Consider the following 20,960-nt stretch of genomic DNA (forward strand, 5'->3'; position numbering starts at 1 on the left):
TTTTCTTAAGTTTTAACAAAGTTTATAAATTTAATGTTGGTAAAATGGTTTACACTTGAAATAAAAAAAATTGTTACACACTATGCTCTGGATTTTAAATATCTCCAAAATCCAATTCGTCATTTAACATTTCCATATCAATATCCATACTGTTATTGTTTTCATTTGGAGGTTTTTCAATTGTTCTCTTCACCTGCGTTGTCTCAAACTTTGTTTTAACTACATCAATTGCATTGCCATTACCAATTTTTTTACTCTCTTCGTAATACTCCACAGGATGATTTATAGCTTGGTGTAATGTAACGTTATTAGATGAATGAGATAGCTCAAAAAACTTGGTACAGGCAATTTGGTAATGACCATTAGTACACAATTCTACAATCTATAGAAAAATTCAGTATTAAAATAAGAGGAATGTTTTTATTAATTGAAGAAACCATTTATAATTCTCACATCTTTAATTCCATGCTGAGAAATATTTAAAGACCTCAATTTCAACGATAAGTTTCCTTTATCCATATGTTTGAACGGGCACCCATGGGCTTCTCCAGCAGCAGGTGGATTTCCAGTAATTATCTTTACGCAACTATAGGAGGAATAGTTTTTACGGATTCCTTCTTTGCCATAGTTATGCCGGATATTGTAGGCATATTGTTTGTCAAACTAAAAATATACGTTAAAGACCTGTTAAAGCGTTGGAGTCATTAAAACGAAATTGTTGACGCATACATCGTCAATGCCAATTTTCTTAGTAAACTCTTCTCTCCAAAAACGAAGGGCATCTTCAAGTTTCATTCCAATAGCTTTTAAGAAAAGCCCGTATTGCATTCTTCCACCATGACGTAGATGATGGTTAGTTCTGAATGATTCGTGTAACATTCTCATACAAAGTGGGAAAGATGATTTGGATAGCTATGAAAAACAATCAATTATGTAATAATTTTACCTTCATTTTAACTTTTTTTATTCTTACAGAGTCAATCATTGCAGGTACAACCTCGCCAGATTTGGCCAATTCTAATTTCCCATAATCTTTGCCCAAGTAGACTTCATTTATATTTCCTAATAGTTTAAGAAGTCTACCATCTTCTTCCATTTGGGGAATAGCTCTCGCTGTAATCTACAGGAAATAAAGATCTATATTTCATACTGTTATATAAAATTTAAACAATTACTGACCGCCAGTTCTCTGGATAATTTAGTCCGGAAACTATTCACTACAACTGAGACTAATTGATCATCAGTAACGTAAGCGTAGCCCTTTTCCAAATATACTGCTCCGGTTTGAACCAAATCCAGTACATCGGTAAAGTAGACCTTAACGAAATGTCAAGTAACGATTAGTTATTTTCCAACAAGCCATAGCTCAGTATTTATTACTTTATAAACAGAGGCAGACTTTTTAAGTGGTTTGGGTTCATCCAATGTATTGTCTATTTTAACCATTAATCGTTCAAATTCAGAGCCATCTATCTGGTTAGTGAAATTCTTATGAATATGCCAAATAATGGGAATCTAATGGGAAATAAATACTCACTGATTTATAATGCATATTATTGTGTTCCAAGACTTGAGTCATACAAAAACTATTTTCTAATAGACGAATTCTGAGTAAGTCACATTCTTGTTGTAAAAACCAACGTCTTAGATCTTCCCTAAAGACGGGGCATTAGTTATTTTTCTTTCAAAGTGTTTATTTCAATTTTATTTACGTTCTACAATATGCCAATCTCAAGACGAAATGGGATATGTGATCTCTACGTCTTTCTTCATAAGTTTTATCTGAAGAGTTCAATGAATTCTTGAAAAACAAATATAGTTTAACTTATAAAATGGTAGATTTAAATAACGTAACTTACTGATCTAATATAATATATTAGGTTCATCCTAGTAAGTTCTTTAGTTAAAGCATCACGGTACATTTGGAAATTCAACTTGAAATGCTTCATGCCTACAAATTCTACAGTTTTCAACACTAAAAAATATAAACAATAATATTTGCTTCGGTAATCAAAGTTAATTGCTTTAATAAAGCCAATTTTAATGTGAGAATTAATATTAACCATTAAGTCTTTCGATAGCAAGTTCTTCAAATTCTTCTAATCTTATAACTTCTGTTGGGGGAAGATTGTAAAACTGAACACAGTACGGATAAACTCTTTGTAACTCATCATAATTATTAATATTAAAGCTTTTTCCTTGGATATTTCTGGTTCTAGTTTTTCTATTGAAATCCATATTTAATTTCTATACCAACACCAGACTATAAAACGTTTTGGAGAATAGACCATCGAAAAAAGCATGACAACATTCCCGCCAAAAAATGACATTCATGATGATTCTACGGATTTCCGTTTGTGTCTTTCAAACTATGGGGTGCGTAAAGTCGACCAGAATTTTTGCAAGATCTTCGAAGCAGAGTTAACAAGAAAGTATCTTATTTGAAGACCGAGGTGGAGAAACAAGGTTTTCGTTGGTGTAATTTGATACATCTTAGCGAATTAAGAACGTGGAAAAAAATTTCAAACAACAGTTACAACTAGTTAATAGTAGCAGAATAGTTCTACCGTTGCGCCAATTAGTGTTATCACTTGATAACACTATAAGTAACATAATACCCCTAAGTATGACATTAGGAAAATGTTCTACTACATCCTTTCTTCACAGTGTCGTCAAATTTTTTTCGAAATAGCGCCACTTGGTAGCGGCGGCACGAACTAATCTAACCCAACTTCCGGGAACGTGATTCCCGCGGTTTTGAAAACAGTCATTTTTAGGCTTAAGGCGTATAGCCGCACTAATTTCGTTTTCGCCGCGGAAACTTTAACAACGGAAGAAATTAAAGAAATTGTATCTATTTTCCCCAACAATATTAAATCTTTATATCGGGCAAATGGTATTATTTTAGAAATTCACCAACAACTCGAAATTTGTAGATCACTAGTGTAGTATATTGAAAAGATCAATCTCACTGTTATCAAAGATAATTTAAACTCGTACCCTAGATTCGAAATCACTCTCTCGCGCGTTGCCGATAGCGTTTACCCACTTCCCGCCGGAACTCAGAAAAAATTCACTCCATGGTTTGCGCCTTACCGCAACCACGCCCAACTTCGATCACGTGATGCCGCGCTAGCAGCGCGTGATCGAAGTTGGCCGTGCCGCAACCGATTTAGCCAGATTTTTCTGAGGTCACGTGCCGGAAAAGGGTAAACGCTTCGTAACAAAACCGTCAATGGGAAAGCTCTCAGTATTCGAATCTAGGGTACGAGTTTAAATTATCTTTGCTGTTATGCACCAAATACTGTAGACGTTAAAAAACCTTCAGCTTGTTACGTTTTTAATGTAAAAAGGTTTCTCATTTAGTTTACGAATATTTTATTACAATTTCTTCCAGATTTTTACTATTATAATTTGAATATACTTGTATTTTGTACCTGCATGAATGCCTGGTTTTGTCCGCTGTGATCAAAATAAAAATGAATTGATGAATTAAAATGTAAGAATTAACCTTTTTCAAACTTCTGGAATAACTTTTACAATTGCTAATTACGCAATAAAAATATTTTTTTCAGTTCAAACTTTGAAAATGACCCTAATAATATTTAGTATTTACTAAATACTAAATATTATTACGGTCATTTTCAAAGTTTGGACTGAAAAAAAAATATTTTTATTGCTTAATTATCAATTGTGAAAGTTATTCCAGAAGTTTGAAAAAGGTTAGTTCTTACCATAGATATAAGAAATGTATATAAAGGTCTAGATAAATTTCGGGGCGTCTAAGCCTAACATAAAATACGGAGTTGACACCTAGCAGACACCAAGGAAGGCACGTGACCAAGAGCGCGAGCTCTCTTAGCATTTTAGTACTAAGTGCTTGACCTTTCCGCAGGCCGTAGTCTTTAGACACCATCTGTTGGTGACCTTTAGTATCATTTTTAAGCAGGAGACAATGGCTCTCGCGACGATAGCACGAGCTTTCTTACCGATAGATAGCGCTTTATAAGGATAGCCTGCAGAAATTACGCGTTTCTGCTAGCTGTCACCTCCGTATTCACTCCCTTTGAAATATTTTATCTAGACCTTTATATACGTTTCTTATATCTATGGTTCTTACATTTTAATTCATCAATTCATTTTTATTTATTTAGGTATAATTTTCCGATAGAGTTAGGCCTAACAAACCGACTACCATAATGGCCATTTTATTTCTTACATTTCGTACCTCATAATCATTGAATTGGGAATAATACTGCTAGAATTACAATTACGATTTCGGTTGCCATGGTTACGCGGGACCTGTTCTGATAAGACTGTACGAAATTCATCTTTCTAATTAGGCGGTAGCGCCATCTATATTTTGTAAAGTTATATGGCTAAAAATAAATAATTGTTAGCTAACTCACCGTAACTTCAGTTAAAAAGGATCGTGTTGACAGAATCAAATTATTTTTAAACAACTTCAAAGGTTTGTTTGTTACGAGAAATCATATATTTCAATTTCGCGTCAGATTCGTGAAAAAATTCAATTGCAATATAGTTGCCACCACTAGAGACAGATGCCGCCACGGTAGAACGATAAAGTTTAATAAGTCTCCTTATTGAACGAAATTGGTCCCGCGCCAGCCAGATTTAGTTGTACCTCTATTTATTCCCAACTCAATGCTCATAATATTTTGTAGCGCTATATGATTGGCTAAATTTGAATTCTGACTCCTTTTCGATGACCAATAAAAAAAATCAAATCCCAAAGAGTATTAAACTTCCGGGTTACAGAGTTGCTAGTCGTTTTTCTGATTTATCGTTGGTGAAGAAAGGATGTAGTAATAAAAAAAGCATGAGCAAGGGTACAAGTGTCATACTTAGTGGTATTATGTTACTTATGATAAAACTAATTTCCACACATACTTATATTAGAAACAATATGAACTTAATCTAATTGCACAAGTTATCGCTAGAGTACATAAAAAGATTTAATTCTCGGATAAATACCGAGAGGCTGATAAATCCCCGCAATAGGTGTACAAACTTTTAGCTTTGACGTGCCAATTCGCAAGTAATTAACTTTTAAATAATTGGCAAGTGAATCGCGATTCGCGCGCCGCGAATGGCACAAAAGTGAACGTTGCCGCTTTGCTAGGTGCGCTACGGCCCTGCGTGAGACAAGACCATCAATACCATTTGTTTCTTGAGATTGTACTTACAGAAAAGTTTAAAAAAAGGCCTCTTGTATTAATATTTAATATTATTAAAAAAAGTAGTTAGTTGCCAGTATATACAATACAGTCTGGTTTATTTGTAATTGTCTGCATTATTCTTCCAAGATGTCAACAAGAATCCCCTTAACTAGTTGGTGTAGATAGATACCCCCAACCCACGTGCGTTTTCAAATTATACAAACGTGATTGATTTATCCTTTAAAAGACTTCAAGACTAATATTTTATAACTCCTACTTCTAATAAGCCTTTCCCATAACAGAGTTCCCTAGGAGGGGTTTTACAATTTTGCGGTGTGTCTGTTGGCAAAGTGTATTTACCGCGTTGGCAGTTTCATGAACTTTGGAAAAGGTTCACCAGGGCAAAGCAGGTGTAACGGCTAAACTCCTCGTTACATCTGATTTATTTTTTAACGTTAACGCACACCGTAACGACGGTTTTGACTAACTTGTTAGTGTAAACCAGCTTTTGAACGTTTGTATTCGAATTCGTGCTTTTGTAATGTTTTGTGTAATTTTGGGGACGGGCCGAGTAATTAGGGTTACGGTAAATTATGTTGCAACGATACTTATACAAACAACTTTGGGAAAAGTCCGTCTTCCATTACGTTTTTATGAACTCATTAACGTCATTTATTCTATATTATTTATTATATATATTAATTTAATCAGCAAGATCTTTATTATTTAGATTAAATTAATATTAATTGATATAATTAAAAGTTGCGAACAGGAAACGAGCAGGAGCTATATTTTTAACAAGTTGATTTTAGGGTTCCGGGGTGGTAAATACCAGGTGGATAATAATGTGGCAAATAGTGGTAAATACCAGCCGGGCCAAAAATGTATTTAGTGGAAAAAAGTGGCCAATATATTTTTTTATTTTATTAAGATTTCAACATTGAAGTTTTTGCATTTTGGGCTATAAAATACAAATATCTATACATAGTTGCCAGAATTTGGGTTGGTCCAAAAGTGTATTATTGATAACTAATAATTAGATTTTCAACTTATTCTCTTTTCAAAAGGCTATTTTCTTAATTAGCCATTATTAGCCACTATTTTCCAGTATTTTCCACTGGCCTGGACAAAAATCCAAAAAGGTGGCTTGTTACTACTTTTACAGCTGAGCCAATGACTGCCACGTCTTCTAATTGCAAATAATATCATCGACATACCATGGAGGAATAACAGCGGAAGTTTAAATTTGTCACGCTATTTAGTAAAGTACGACAGCCAGGTGACGCTAGCATCTCCTTTCAAAAAACTCCGGTTAATTCTCCACGGAAAACTTCCGAGGAGAGGTATATTTTGGTTTTCTAACTTTTAAAATTATTTTGTTTTTTGAAAAATATATAAATTGCTGGATCCGCGTTGGATCCAGCGGGATTGATGTCGGTCCAGCAAAAATCCAGCTGGATTGAAAACCCTGCTGGATTGCAATCCCTAGCCCCCTCCAACCTTTAGTCAGTTGAAATCTTCAAAAGGCTCAAATTTTCATTTTAAAAGCATATACAGTTTATAGAACCTCAACTGTGTTTAAATTTCAGTCTTTTCCCGCCAATTTACGTAGTAGTAACAAGTACACATGCATTCGGAGAAGCTACACTCCATTAAAAATTCAAAACCATTCTCCAGACCTCTTTTCGTTTATCTTTGCCCCCTCCAACTTCTAGAACGTTCCTACGCCCCTGTGAAACCATTTTCTTCCATGGTGAAACGAATTACAGAATAGATCGATTTACAATTTATAAGGGCAAAGACGACTTTAAAGGGGTAATATTCATCCGAGGTAACGTTGTGATGGCGTTATTTGTTAGTAGATGGCGCTCTGATAGCAGCATGACGTCATAATTTTGATTTTCAACGATTGGTTGAAAGTTTTCAGTTTTTAGTGGAGAACGGTTTTGTCGAGATTTAAAATGCCAAATTATCTTCCCTGATTGGATAGTTTAACATCGTATTATAGTGCCATCTATGGCGGAGAGTGTTAACTACTGTTAAAATTAATTGTTAATTTAAATTACAAAAATTATATATTTTTAATAAGAATTTGAAGTACTATAGTTTAGTAATTAATTAATAACTTTTTTAAAAAGTTTATTTTTCATAAACTTTATAGTGTCGCCATCTATCTCAAACATTATTAAATAGGAAGGTACCTCGAGTGGATTTCGCCCCTTTTTGCATATTTCCCTGTAGGCAATAAGTGAATGCGTCTATTAGCATTGCCAAAGGCTGTACTCAATTTCATATGACTGTAATCGGTGTACAGAATTTTAGGAAGTGGTTATCCCTTCTATAAATACTGATACCAGTTTAAAACCGTGTATAATATCAACGGTCGGCTCTTTCATTGCCACCTATTTTATGGAAAGACCCTAGTTATTAGAGATAGCCATGAATCTATCCAATTTAAAAAAAAAAGTTCGCCAAAAAGGTGATAATATTATTTCGTGCCCGAATTTCATTTAAGCAGGTGACATAAAATCATGAATTAGTAATAAACCTAAAGCTCTTTAATTAGAACATATCAAAGGGAAACGATTTCGAATATTAACCAACCAGCGAGGCAAACGTATTCTAAATTGTAACAAACGCTTCAAAAGCAAAACTATTCCGAAATGACACTATTTAGTAACGATGAGCGTTCTGAATAACGAAAGTAATTCAGCGTTAGCAGGCCACGAAAATTAAATTATATTATAGTACATAAGTACGGGCAACTTTGATTACTCGCTACAGTGTGGTAGCACTTGGCCATAGTTGGGCGTGACCATAGAAATCTCATAGGTAACTAGAATGCTGCCGGCTACGGCCGAGCTTGACGCCAGTTCGCCTTGAACCTTCAGCCAATGAGAGGCCGTAGAGTGGTTCCGCCAAGGAGGATAATAATCCTCCTTGGATCCGCTACTATAGCGGGAGATAGGTGACGTCATTCTCTCTGGTGACATTAAATTCTTGGCAGAACCACTCTTTGAGCTCTGATTGGCTGAGATCTGGCTATCGTCTGCCACGGCGTTTGGCCCATTTGCCAGTTACACGGCAGCATTCTAGTTACCTATGAGATTTCTATGGGCGTGACTCACATTAATTTGGCGGAAATTTTAAATTTATTTATTGGCATATTATAACTTCCTATTTACATTCTTAAGTTAACAAAAAGGTACGTTCTAAAACTTCTTTAATTATCGCCCAAATATCGGAAGTATATTTAAATACCCGAAAAAAGCCAACTTTATAGTAGTAGTACGAGAGTAAAATTATATTTTGGAGAAAATCGAAAGGTTTATCGAACGCTAAACGAAAGTGAAATTTCGCCCCGCCAAAAAGGGGCTAGGAACTTTCGTCGTTCTGGGCAGACCGCCCTCTTTTATCGCGCCAAGCTGTCTCCATGACACACCAGGCGGTCCGACACCGCATGGTCATCTAAATAAAATGTGGGTTTGGTCAAAAGTAAAAACCCCTGCTTTTCGTTTATTTAGGATAGTTTGGATTTTATGTAATAAAATTTGAAATGTAATCATCCCTTCCGCCCATGCACTTATTTATTACTTCGTCACACCATGGATTAAATAACCTTATTATTAATAACCTTAAATATTGTACCCCAGAGAACTATCCCTGTAAGGTTATTTAATCCATGGTCACACTTATTAAAAAAAGCTACTTGCTTTAAGACCTTTCGAACAAAAACCAATATTTCTCGATAAAGATAAATTTATAACATTTAAGATTATAGAATTTAATTAAATTATTTTATCTCCGTTTTCTTTCATAAAACATTCATTGGTGAAATAAATAAGTTTCATAAAATATTCATTGGTGAAATAAATAAGTTTCATAAAACATTCATTGGTGAAATAAATAAGTTTCATAAAATATTCATTGGTGAAATAAATAAGTTTCATAAAACATTCATTGGTGAAATAAATAAGTTTCATAAAATATTCATTGGTGAAATAAATAAGTTTCATAAAACATTCATTGGTGAAATAAATAAGTTTCATAAAATATTCATTGGTGAAATAAATAAGTTTCATAAAACATTCATTGGTGAAATAAATAAGTTTCATAAAACATTCATTGGTGAAATAAATAAGTTTCATAAAACATTCATTGGTGAAATAAATAAGTTTCATAAAACATTCATTGGTGAAATAAATAAGTTTCATAAAACATTCATTGGTGAAATAAATAAGTTTCATAAAACATTCATTGGTGAAATAAATAAGTTTCATAAAACATTCATTGGTGAAATAAATAAGTTTCATAAAACATTCATTGGTGAAATAAATAAGTTTCATAAAACATTCATTGGTGAAATAAATAAGTTTCATAAAATATTCATTGGTGAAATAAATAAGTTTCATAAAACATTCATTGGCGAAATAAATAAGTTTCATAAAATATTCATTGGCGAAATAAATAAGTTTCATAAAACATTCATTGGTGAAATAAATAAGTTTCATAAAATATTCATTGGTGAAATAAATAAGTTTCATAAAACATTCATTGGTGAAATAAATAAGTTTCATAAAATATTCATTGGTGAAATAAATAAGTTTCATAAAACATTCATTGGTGAAATAAATAAGTTTCATAAAACATTCATTGGTGAAATAAATAAGTTTCATAAAACATTCATTGGTGAAATAAATAAGTTTCATAAAACATTCATTGGTGAAATAAATAAGTTTCATAAAACATTCATTGGTGAAATAAATAAGGTTCATAAAACATTCATTGGTGAAATAAATAAGTTTCATAAAACATTCATTGGTGAAATAAATAAGTTTCATAAAACATTCATTGGTGAAATAAATAAGTTTCATAAAACATTCATTGGTGAAATAAATAAGTTTCATAAAACATTCATTGGTGAAATAAATAAGTTTCATAAAACATTCATTGGTGAAATAAATAAGTTTCATAAAACATTCATTGGTGAAATAAATAAGTTTCATAAAACATTCATTGGTGAAATAAATAAGTTTCATAAAACATTCATTGGTGAAATAAATAAGTTTCATAAAACATTCATTGGTGAAATAAATAAGTTTCATAAAACATTCATTGGTGAAATAAATAAGTTTCATAAAACATTCATTGGTGAAATAAATAAGTTTCATAAAACATTCATTGGTGAAATAAATAAGTTTCATAAAACATTCATTGGTGAAATAAATAAGTTTCATAAAACATTCATTGGTGAAATAAATAAGTTTCATAAAACATTCATTGGTGAAATAAATAAGTTTCATAAAACATTCATTGGTGAAATAAATAAGTTTCATAAAACATTCATTGGTGAAATAAATAAGTTTCATAAAACATTCATTGGTGAAATAAATAAGTTTCACCAAAGCAGCCGAATTCTCAAAATAAAAACCGAAATAACTTTCAACAGTTTTTTTAACTAGAGGGCGCTCAAAACAGGAACGCGAGCCGGTATTTTACATACATTTTCCTCCCGCTCCCACCCACTTGTCGTCTCACGCTCTCTGACTACGGATGCAGCCATAAAAGGCGCCTCAATACAGCTCCCCTTCCCTTAATCCTCCTTGGTTGCGGTAAGGCGTAAACCACTAATAGCCCAGGACAGATAGACTAAAAAAGGGCTTGACCCGGAACATTTTCCCATAAAGATGAAAATTGGTACATAGGTAGTTTTTGACCCAAAAAAAAATATACTAAAAGTCCCCACCTCTAGAGCGTGAGCTTCCGACGCCATCTTGGAAAATGGCCGCCAAGCACGCCTGACGTCATAAATTTAATGAAAGTGTCCAAAAATGTTAAAAATTGGTACATTATACATTTAGGGCTTTCTGAATTGTATTGTAATTTTGTTTTTGGTTTACAACCGTTATTTTTGCCGCCATCTTGGAAAATGGCAGCCAAAAAGGTTTTACACGTAACTTTCCACAATATGTTTCAATATGATTGAAAATTGGTATATAGTTCGTTTGCGGCTGTGTGAACATAATTACAAAATCTTGTGGATCTGCGACCATTATCATCCACCATCTTGGAAAATGGCGGACTGCAATGCTGAATTTGGCCTTCAAAATTGTATGATATAGTCCGATTGTTTTCAAATTTGGTATATTTTCTGTTTAGGACGCTGAGAACACTATTACAAAATCTTAAAGGTATCTGACGGTTACTTCGTCCGCCATCTTGGAAAATGGCCGTCTGATAAATACTCACTTTGTTGATAGCATTTTTACAACTATTTCGAATCGCTTTAGGGTTAGATTGTTACCTTTTAAAATACGGAAAATGAAAACCGGTGATACAAATGTATATGTATATATAAATAATATAACACATTAAATAATAATAATATAACACATTTAATTAGGAAATTCCCAAAACTATTTAAATATTCTTAAAATACTCAATTAAATATTTATCAGTTACTGCAGCTCGTACAGTCCTAATCCCAAATAATAATAAATGTCGTTGCCCATCTCTCTATAGGCCTAGCAAGACATTTTGAAATTAAAACACACCGGTTTATTTATGTAGATATTAAAATTTAAAATCTAGTAGTCGTTACATGATTAATATTTTGCTAACTAACCATTCTGGTGGAAGTAACCGTTTTCTGATTACTTTGAAATTACCACTTTACGATAGAGCGTTTGCCTTTAAAACAAGTACACACACATATTCACACTCATTTCGTGTAACTGTAGAACGACTTTCCTTAAAAACTGCGATTGCAAAAGATCTGGTCTCATTTGTTCTGCAATGTGTGGTATGAGCTGAAGTAACCCTTAGATATATTTGATTGAAGAAGACGACAAGATTTATAATTTTCGATTTGTAAATATTAGGAAGTAGCTGGGGAGCCCGACCTTTGACCGGGTTCCACATAGTTGCATTGATCGTATAATTCGTAAAGCCATAAATTTAATAACTGATATATTAAAGGTTTTGTATCTCCAAAAATAACTGTGTACCACTATAAGAAACACAGTTTATCCTTTAGAACCGATTTATTAGATTGTATAACGCCTATACTCTAAAATTTCGAAGTACTCCTATAGACTCCTCTATGAAACCTTTTAGACTGCTTTAGAACTCGTACTCATATCAGTAACCTAGCTGATCCCTGTAACGTCGTGTACCGTGTTCCTCTATTAATATCGGTGTACTCTTATAAGGAGCCCCATGAACCTCTTTATACTACCGCCAGAGCCGTGCTAAGTTTTTTTTGGCAAATGTTTTAGACCCTGGGCTCCACTAACGTTTTCAAAATGTTGTTGACTTTCTCCCCCTCCTTGACCTAGGGTCCCCAATCAGTACCTCATGGGCCCTTTACCGCTAGGACCCGGGGATATGGACCGTTCTCTATTAAATGAACACACGCGGCCTGTAGAGATAAAGGAAAGCCCATCGACAGTTCTAATCCAAAATGATGAAAAACGATACATCGCCAAATGGCGAATACGAACCAAAGAAAACATCATGTGCTTATTATATAGTTAAATAAACAGTTTTTGGGAATTTCCTAATAAAATGTTTTCTACAAATAAATGTGTTATATATGTATCATTGGTTTTCATTTTCCAGATTTTAAAAGCTAACAAACTAACCCTAAAGTGATTCGAAATAGTTATAAGAATGCTATCAACAAGTTGAATATTTACCAGACAGCCATTTTCCAAGATGGCGGACGAAGTAACCGTCAGATACCTTTAAGATTTTGTAATAGTATTCTCAGCATCATAATAAAAAAATTTACGTCCTAAACAGAAAATATACCAAATTTGAAAACAATCGGACTATATCATACAATTTTGAAGGCCAATTAAGCATTGCAGTCCGCCATTTTCCAAGATGGTGGACGAAATAATGGTCGCAGATCCATAAGATTTTGTAATTATGTTCACACAGCCGTAAACGAACTATATACCAATTTTCAATCATATTGAAACATATAGTGGAAAGTTACGTGGAAAACCTTTTTGGCTGCCATTTTCCAAGATGGCGGCAAAAATAACGGTTGTAAACCAAAAACCAAATTACAATACAATTCAGAAATCCCTAAATGTATAATGTACCAATTTTTAACATTTTTGAACACTTTCATTAAATTTATGACGTCAGGCGTGCTTGGCGGCCATTTTCCAAGATGGCGTCGGAAGCTCACGCTCTAGAGGTGGGGACTTTTAGTATATTTTTTTTGGGGTCAAAAACTACCTATGTACCAATTTTCATCTTTATGGGAAAATGTTCCGGGTCAAACCGTATCTGTCCTGGGCTATAAACCATGGAGCGAATTTTCTCTGAGTTCCAGCGGGAAGTGGGTAAACGCTATCGGCAACGCGCGAGAGAGTGATTTCGAATCTAGGGTACGAGGATACGAGTTTAAATTATCTTTTGATATAGAAACACCTATTGGAGTAAATTCTATGAAAACATGTACGTATTCTGTGGTTTTATTTTTAAGTTAGTCGATTTTTACATTTTCCAGCCACAAAATGGGAATAATTTTTTTTAGGAAAAACGTTAATATAGGTCTAAATAATAAAGACATGTATTCACCGATCTATCCTTTAGAAACTTGAAAAACGAGAGTTTTGGTTTTTATTTGCGGAACAATTTTGGGCTGAACAAAACGATTTCTCGACCCCTCTCAGGTATTTTATAAAGTTTGAACCCCTCCCTTGAAGGATTTCTGGCTACGCCACTGGTGCCAACATTTTTTAACGTTAATGAAGGTAAAAAAACGCAGAAGCACTTAAAATTGCTTCGTAATATTTTTAATATATACAAAATATAGTATCAGGATATCTAATCCACGAGCGCTTTTTAAACCATATTTTTTTTCTTAGTCAAATCAAATAATAGAAATCAATTTTTGACCCTAAGAACTTTAAAGCTCAAAAGAGCTAAGATTTTTTTTTGGTAATGTAATTGTACCAACCGATTCTATCTTGAAATTTATAACAGAAATAAATAAGGTTTATGACACAAGTTTTAATTGGCTTTCTTACGTTGCAAACGTTAAAGGGAATTGCAACGATTCATCAAGATAAGGACTCTGGTTTCATGATTTTGAAACTGTCTTTGAAAACATGATACATTTCCTTATTGGATTTTATAAACAAAATAATTCAACAACTTAAAATGATAGAAAGCAATTTCCAGACGTTGAAAAGTTACAACTAGCTACATCGCGTATAGGGATCCCTCCTAAACTTCTCTTCAATTACCGTATAGGCTTCGAGCTTAGGAAATATAGCGCCATCTACCTTAACATCCGTTAACTAAATATGTGAAGAAATAGCCGACACCTTTTGAATTTCTAGGTTTTCCGGTTGAACTTTCAGCTGTTATGGAGAGACAATTTTGAACGAACAGACAGCTTTCATATATTTAATTTAAAACTCGGTCGGTAGGCGGCGATACATATGACCCAAATTTAAACTACGCACGAAGCGTATGGTCCAAAAACCGTGTACGAAATTTTAACATTACGCGAATAGGAAGTGACGCCTAACAATTAAGCGAGAGACAATTCAATCTTCCAAAGAAATGGCCAAAGAGTAATATTTCCGAGAGCCAGGACTGCAAGTTACTGTTTATATAGTGGTTGTTGAAATAATGGAAAGTTTTCACCTGTAAACAGAACGTCGTGTTTTTGCCAAGCCTAAATCTTTTATATAATCCTCAATGTTTGTGGTTTCCGTGGACCGATCGGCGACCGTCCCCTAAATTTTCTCTCCCCTCGGCCAACAATTATTTTTTACCGTATTCTTTCGCGTATTGGAAGTTAGCGAGTTTTGCTTTTCGCCCGTATTCTTTACCGCATTATTTTTCGGTTTTCTGTCGCGTATTGAAAGTTAGCGAGTTTGCTTTTCGCCCGTATTTTTTACCGTATTGAAAGTTAGCGGGTTTTGCTGGGTTTTTAAATCTTAGTTAGCTCTTCAGTCGGCTAATTAAAGAACAAACTCAAAGTTAGCTCTCCCAAAAGTTATTAGGAAGAATCGTCAGAAGGAAATAAAAATACGAAGTTTTCTGAAGAAGGTTTTGTTATGGTGCCGTACTTTTATTACGTACAAATCAAAAAGACCCCGGGTGGAGGCGGGTATTAAAGCTAGTATGTCAATAAAGCTACCTGGTTAAAAAGGAAGGCTATGGGGAACGCTTGTTGCTGTCGTAAAGGTGAAAAATTTCCATTATTTTAACAAGCACTATATAAATAGGTCCTGGCTCTCAGAAATATAACTTCTTGGCGATTTCTTAACAGGATGACTATATTTTTCGGAGTTCCGGCAGGAAGTGGGAAAACGCTATTGACTTCGCACGTGGCCGTGATTTCAAAATATTCTAGAGTACGAGATGTTTATTATCTTTGCTTGTAATAACTATAGATAGCGCCCTAAACTATAGCCACCGATGGAGCCCGACTTTTCGGAGATCACATCCCGGTAGTGGGTAATCTTTCCGTTATTAGGGTAATAGGGTTTGAATTGATCTTTAAACCAATTCCACATGTCTTATTGCAAATATACCGCAATTATTTAGGTATTTGTTCATAATATTCGAGGATACTCTGATAATAATAAATTTCAAAAAAGTCAAAACTTTACCGGAAGTGGGTAGCACCATAGACATAATAAAGAAATAGACACCTTACGCGGAGTTTGATTTGCCAAAAATATACGGGAGCGATAACTAGCAGACAACCGGTATTTGTTCCGTATTCCTGTGGTACCACGTTTAAGCGACGCCAGTCGATTAGGAGATAAAATAAAAAATCATCACGTGACACGTCACACATGTTCGTGTTTGTAATCTTTTCTTCTTCTTCTTCTTAATGACTGCACCAAAGCCGCCAGGGGCTGCTTATAAGCGCTCAGAGGGGTGACGTAAATTATTCAGGAATATTTTTTTAAGGCAGTCTTTTGAGGAAAGTGATTCCAGTTGGATATTGTTCTATTAGAGAAATGATGTTTTCGATAAGATGTATTTACACGAGGCACAAAGAGTTTACGATCGTGCCCTCAAGTTATTGTTGAGGTTTGTCGCGTGAAAAAATTCGGTAGTCGGAGTACACTTCGTCCAGATAATATGGAGTATACCTCTCCTAAGTCAGTTTCACCATGGCGATCCTCAAGAGTGGGTATGCGTAAAAAGTGTCGTCTGTAGGCGGCGGATTGGTCACGTAGGGCGGGTACTAGTTTGGTCAGTTTGTTTATTGACTTGTTGATTAGGCTCAAATCCCTTTTAAATAGGGAGACCAAATCGGGGAAGCAAAGTCTATCAACGGGAGGATGAAGGCGTTGAAAATAGTCCTGATGACCCGAGGAGTTTTAAAATGAAAATTTCTTCTTACAAGACCAGTGAACATGCTAATTTTCTTCGCTACATCCCGACAATGTTCGGAGAAGGACTGTTTTTCATCCATCTGGACGCCTAGATCACGCACACATTTGGCAGCAGGAATAGTCTGTCCTTGGAGGTAGTACGTTGCGTGAGGGTTTGTTCTATCAAGATGCAGTACGTTTGACTTTAGGGTATTGAATGAGAGACCAGAGCTGGCAGCCCAGGTTTCAACATCGTTAAGGTCGTGTTGGAGTTCAGCAGAAGAGGTGTCGGAGAGGAAAGTCTTGATTAGTTTCGTGTCATCAGCGAAAAGACTGGGAAAAGAGTTCGTAACTGAAGACGGCAGATCATTAATATAGATCGCAAACAGCAGGGGAGCCAACACAGATCCCTGAGGCACGCCGCTTGTGACGGAACAGGGAGAAGAGCTAGATCCACGTATCACAACTCGTTGGGTGCGGTTGGAAAGGAAGGCAGTTATCCAACGTAATACGGCTCCAGATATTCCAGCAGATAGCAGTCGTTCATGAAGAGTGTGGTGTGGCACTTGCTCAAATGCTTTTTTAATGTCCAGGTAAACCACATCTACAGGGTGACCAAAGTCAAGAGCGGAAGTCCAGATATTTGTGGCCTGTAAGAGGTTGGTGGTGCACGATCGTGACGGAAGGAAGCCATGTTGGTGAGGGGAGAAAAATGAAGAGGCGAGTAGCTGTTTGAGGATGGTGTCCTTTATGAGGGATTCTAAGACCTTAACCACTTGGCTGGTTAAACTAATAGGTCTATAATTTTCGGGAAGAGTTGGATCGCCCTTTTTCGGTATAGGGGTGACATTAACAGTTTTCCAACACTCCGGCACCTCCCCGGTGGTCAGGCTTAAGTTGAAAATGTAAGTGTGCGGCCAAGATATCTGACAAGCAGTTTTATTCAAAAGATTGGGGTGCAAATTGTCCGGGCCAGGAGTTTTCGTCGAGGAAAGACCTCTTTTTACATCTTGCTGGTAAACTTGTAAATTATCTACCAAGACAGGCTTCACACTTGGACTCTGAGGGGGGATGGTGACAGGGCCGTAACCAGGGGGGGGGCAGTCGGGCCGTGCCCACCCTGGACCGTATCGTTGTATGTACAATTTTTTTTTATTATTTGTTTCCATTGCGTGCCCACCCTGAAATCAAATCCTGGTTACGGTGCTGGATGGTGGTGTGCTGAAACGGAGTGAAGACTGAAGAAAAGTAACCATTTAGACAATTTGCAATGTCAGTGTCGTCAGTGACAGTTTTACCATGAACACGAAGACTCTTTAACCCACATTTTGATTTTTTACCGTATTCTTTCGCGTATTGGAAGTTAGCGAGTTTTGCTTTTCGCCCGTATTCTTTACCGCATTATTTTTCGGTTTTCTGTCGCGTATTGAAAGTTAGCGAGTTTGCTTTTCGCCCGTATTTTTTACCGTATTGAAAGTTAGCGGGTTTTGCTGGGTTTTTAAATCTTAGTTAGCTCTTCAGTCGGCTAATTAAAGAACAAACTCAAAGTTAGCTCTCCCAAAAGTTATTAGGAAGAATCGTCAGAAGGAAATAAAAATACGAAGTTTTCTGAAGAAGGTTTTGTTATGGTGCCGTACTTTTATTACGTACAAATCAAAAAGACCCCGGGTGGAGGCGGGTATTAAAGCTAGTATGTCAATAAAGCTACCTGGTTAAAAAGGAAGGCTATGGGGAACGCTTGTTGCTGTCGTAAAGGTGAAAAATTTCCATTATTTTAACAAGCACTATATAAATAGGTCCTGGCTCTCAGAAATATAACTTCTTGGCGATTTCTTAACAGGATGACTATATTTTTCGGAGTTCCGGCAGGAAGTGGGAAAACGCTATTGACTTCGCACGTGGCCGTGATTTCAAAATATTCTAGAGTACGAGATGTTTATTATCTTTGCTTGTAATAACTATAGATAGCGCCCTAAACTATAGCCACCGATGGAGCCCGACTTTTCGGAGATCACATCCCGGTAGTGGGTAATCTTTCCGTTATTAGGGTAATAGGGTTTGAATTGATCTTTAAACCAATTCCACATGTCTTATTGCAAATATACCGCAATTATTTAGGTATTTGTTCATAATATTCGAGGATACTCTGATAATAATAAATTTCAAAAAAGTCAAAACTTTACCGGAAGTGGGTAGCACCATAGACATAATAAAGAAATAGACACCTTACGCGGAGTTTGATTTGCCAAAAATATACGGGAGCGATAACTAGCAGACAACCGGTATTTGTTCCGTATTCCTGTGGTACCACGTTTAAGCGACGCCTGTCGATTAGGCGAGAAAATACAAAATCATCACGTGACACGTGACACATGTTCGTGTTTGTAATCTTTTGGGTACTCTGACGTGATTCGCGAATTTTTTGGCTGTGAGAATTTAAAATAAGGTAAATTTTTATTATAATTTTTAAATAAGTCAATTAATTCTTTCAAAACGCAAATAAAAAGCAGCAGATGATCTTATAATTAAAAACAAAAAATTCTAATTGCGAAATGATATTTTGTCAAAGGCTTAAGTAACTATCCGGTTTGTTGTGGAACTTGTGGTTATGGCTTGTTATGGGAATATTCTGAGATTCTAAATTGTAAACAAAAGTAAATGGAATTTTGATGAAAAGGATGATTCTACCTTGGATTAATAATGATTGTACTAAAGGTATGTAGCTATTGTCCTTGAAAAAAATTAGCTTTGACAATTTAAGTCTGATGGCTTGACCCTTCATTTCTAGATTTTTGTTCTTCGCTAATTTGTGGAGTCTGAGCTTGCAATATAAATTAATAACTTTCTTAATGATGATGTTCGATTCCAACTTCAGGATCAAACATCTTCGTGGTGATCTGGTAAGATGTCCATGCCAACAATATTTCGTAATACAGCAAGTTCTAACAAGACTACATTTCTTTTATAGAGAGAGGAATATCTCTTCATAACAACTAAACAAAATTGGCTAAAAACCAAGGAGATCTTACTCAAATTATAATAACATAATTAAACCTACACGAAATGATCCTTGGTCAAAATTTAAAGGTGAGAAGTTAGCATCACCGGTTTTTTCTATTTCACTTTCAACTGGATGTAATTTCTTTCAATTAAATAAAAAAATTATTTAGACTTTTGTTACTTGTTTTAATTCTATGGAAACCAAACCAGAGTTGGAATGGCTTTTGGTGTGACCCACCTTTTGCCATTTACAATTTGTATATCCCGTTCTAAAAAGTGATCATTACAAATTAAATCATGATTTGAATGTGTCGCGATTTACAGCAATTGTCCATTGAGAAAGTATTGTAGGTTTCGTTATAAAAAGATTTTAAATAAGAATGAATATTCATCGAAATAATATGATAATTTAATCCTACTTATGGAATGAAACCTTTTCCGGTATTGTTTTACATGTTATTGCAATGCGTAAAAACACTAAAATTAACCTTTTTTTACCAAATAAAAACAAGATTTTTAGTAGAAAACACTTTTTCTATAACTTTTTAATAAAAAAAATCACCAAAACGAATTATGAAACATGTTAGCTAACATAAAAGTACTACCCGTTTATCAAATGCACCCCTTAAGTTTTTGCGTCTGATTTTAAACCGGATAAATATTCCTAAGCGTTAGGTACTACATGGCCTAGGCCAAGCGCTCACTACTCTTCGTAACGTCTCTGTCCTGGCTTCCACAAGCCTTTGCTTCGTAACGGAGACAATGCCTTGTGGAAGGCAGGACGGATACGAAACAGAGAGCCTGTGGGCGCCTAGTCCAAAGCGCCACTTAAGTTTAGTGGCGCTTTATAAGTAGGATTAAACTATCATATTATTTCAATGAATATTCATTCTTATTTAAAATCTTTTTATAACTATAGGTTTCCCTTATCTAAACCTACAATACTTTCTCAATGGACAATTGCTGTAAATTGCGACACATTCAAATCATGATTTAATTTGTAATGATCACTTTTTAGAACGGGATATACAAATTGTAAATGGCAAAAGGTGGGTCACACCAAAAGCCATTCCAACTCTGGTTTGGTTTCCATAGAATTAAAACAAGTAACAAAAGTCTAAATATTTTTTTTATTTAATTTAAAGAAATTACATCCAGTTGAAAGTGAAATAGAAAAAACCGGTGATGCTAACTTCTCACCTTTAAATTTTGACCAAGGATCATTTCGTGTAGGTTTAATTATGTTATTATAATTTGAGTAAGATCTCCTTGGTTTTTAGCCAATTTTGTTTAGTTGTTATGAAGAGATATTCCTCTCTCTATAAAAGAAATGTAGTCTTGTTAGAACTTGCTGTATTACGAAATATTGTTGGCATGGACATCTTACCAGATCACCACGAACATGTTTGATCCTGAA

At 34.9% G+C, this 20,960-nt stretch overlaps 1 protein-coding gene across 1 annotated transcript; it reads right to left on the reverse strand.

The window, feature by feature from the left end:
• Positions 1–2,255, reverse strand: LOC149948810 (DNA primase large subunit-like). The gene is made up of 10 exons (XM_090173944.1): positions 2,064–2,255; positions 1,860–1,975; positions 1,713–1,801; positions 1,538–1,655; positions 1,381–1,473; positions 1,180–1,317; positions 974–1,120; positions 730–912; positions 454–663; positions 1–382 (listed from the first exon to the last, which is right to left on the reverse strand). Exons 1-10 carry the CDS (start codon positions 2,236–2,238, stop codon positions 95–97), a joined length of 1,557 nt encoding a protein of 518 aa, XP_090030070.1. The 5' UTR covers positions 2,239–2,255; the 3' UTR covers positions 1–94.
• Positions 2,256–20,960: the final 18,705 nt, after the last annotated feature.

The sequence above is a fragment of the Leiobunum rupestre genome, chromosome 4 (assembly GCF_980474605.1).
Source record: "Leiobunum rupestre chromosome 4, qqLeiRupe1.1.hap1, whole genome shotgun sequence".
Classification (NCBI taxonomy): Eukaryota; Metazoa; Arthropoda; class Arachnida; order Opiliones; family Sclerosomatidae; genus Leiobunum; species Leiobunum rupestre.

Bases quoted from the DNA above. Each gene is read 5' to 3' on its own strand.
- LOC149948810 (XM_090173944.1), bottom strand. From the start codon at position 2,238: ATGGATTTCAATAGAAAAACTAGAACCAGAAATATCCAAGGAAAAAGC. The intron at 1,318-1,380 runs GTAATAAATACT...CATTTCGTTAAG, and splicing joins AGTCTGCCTCTGTTTATAAA to GTCTACTTTACCGATGTACT. The intron at 664-729 runs GTATGCGTCAAC...GTATATTTTTAG, and splicing joins AGAAAATTGGCATTGACGAT to TTTGACAAACAATATGCCTA.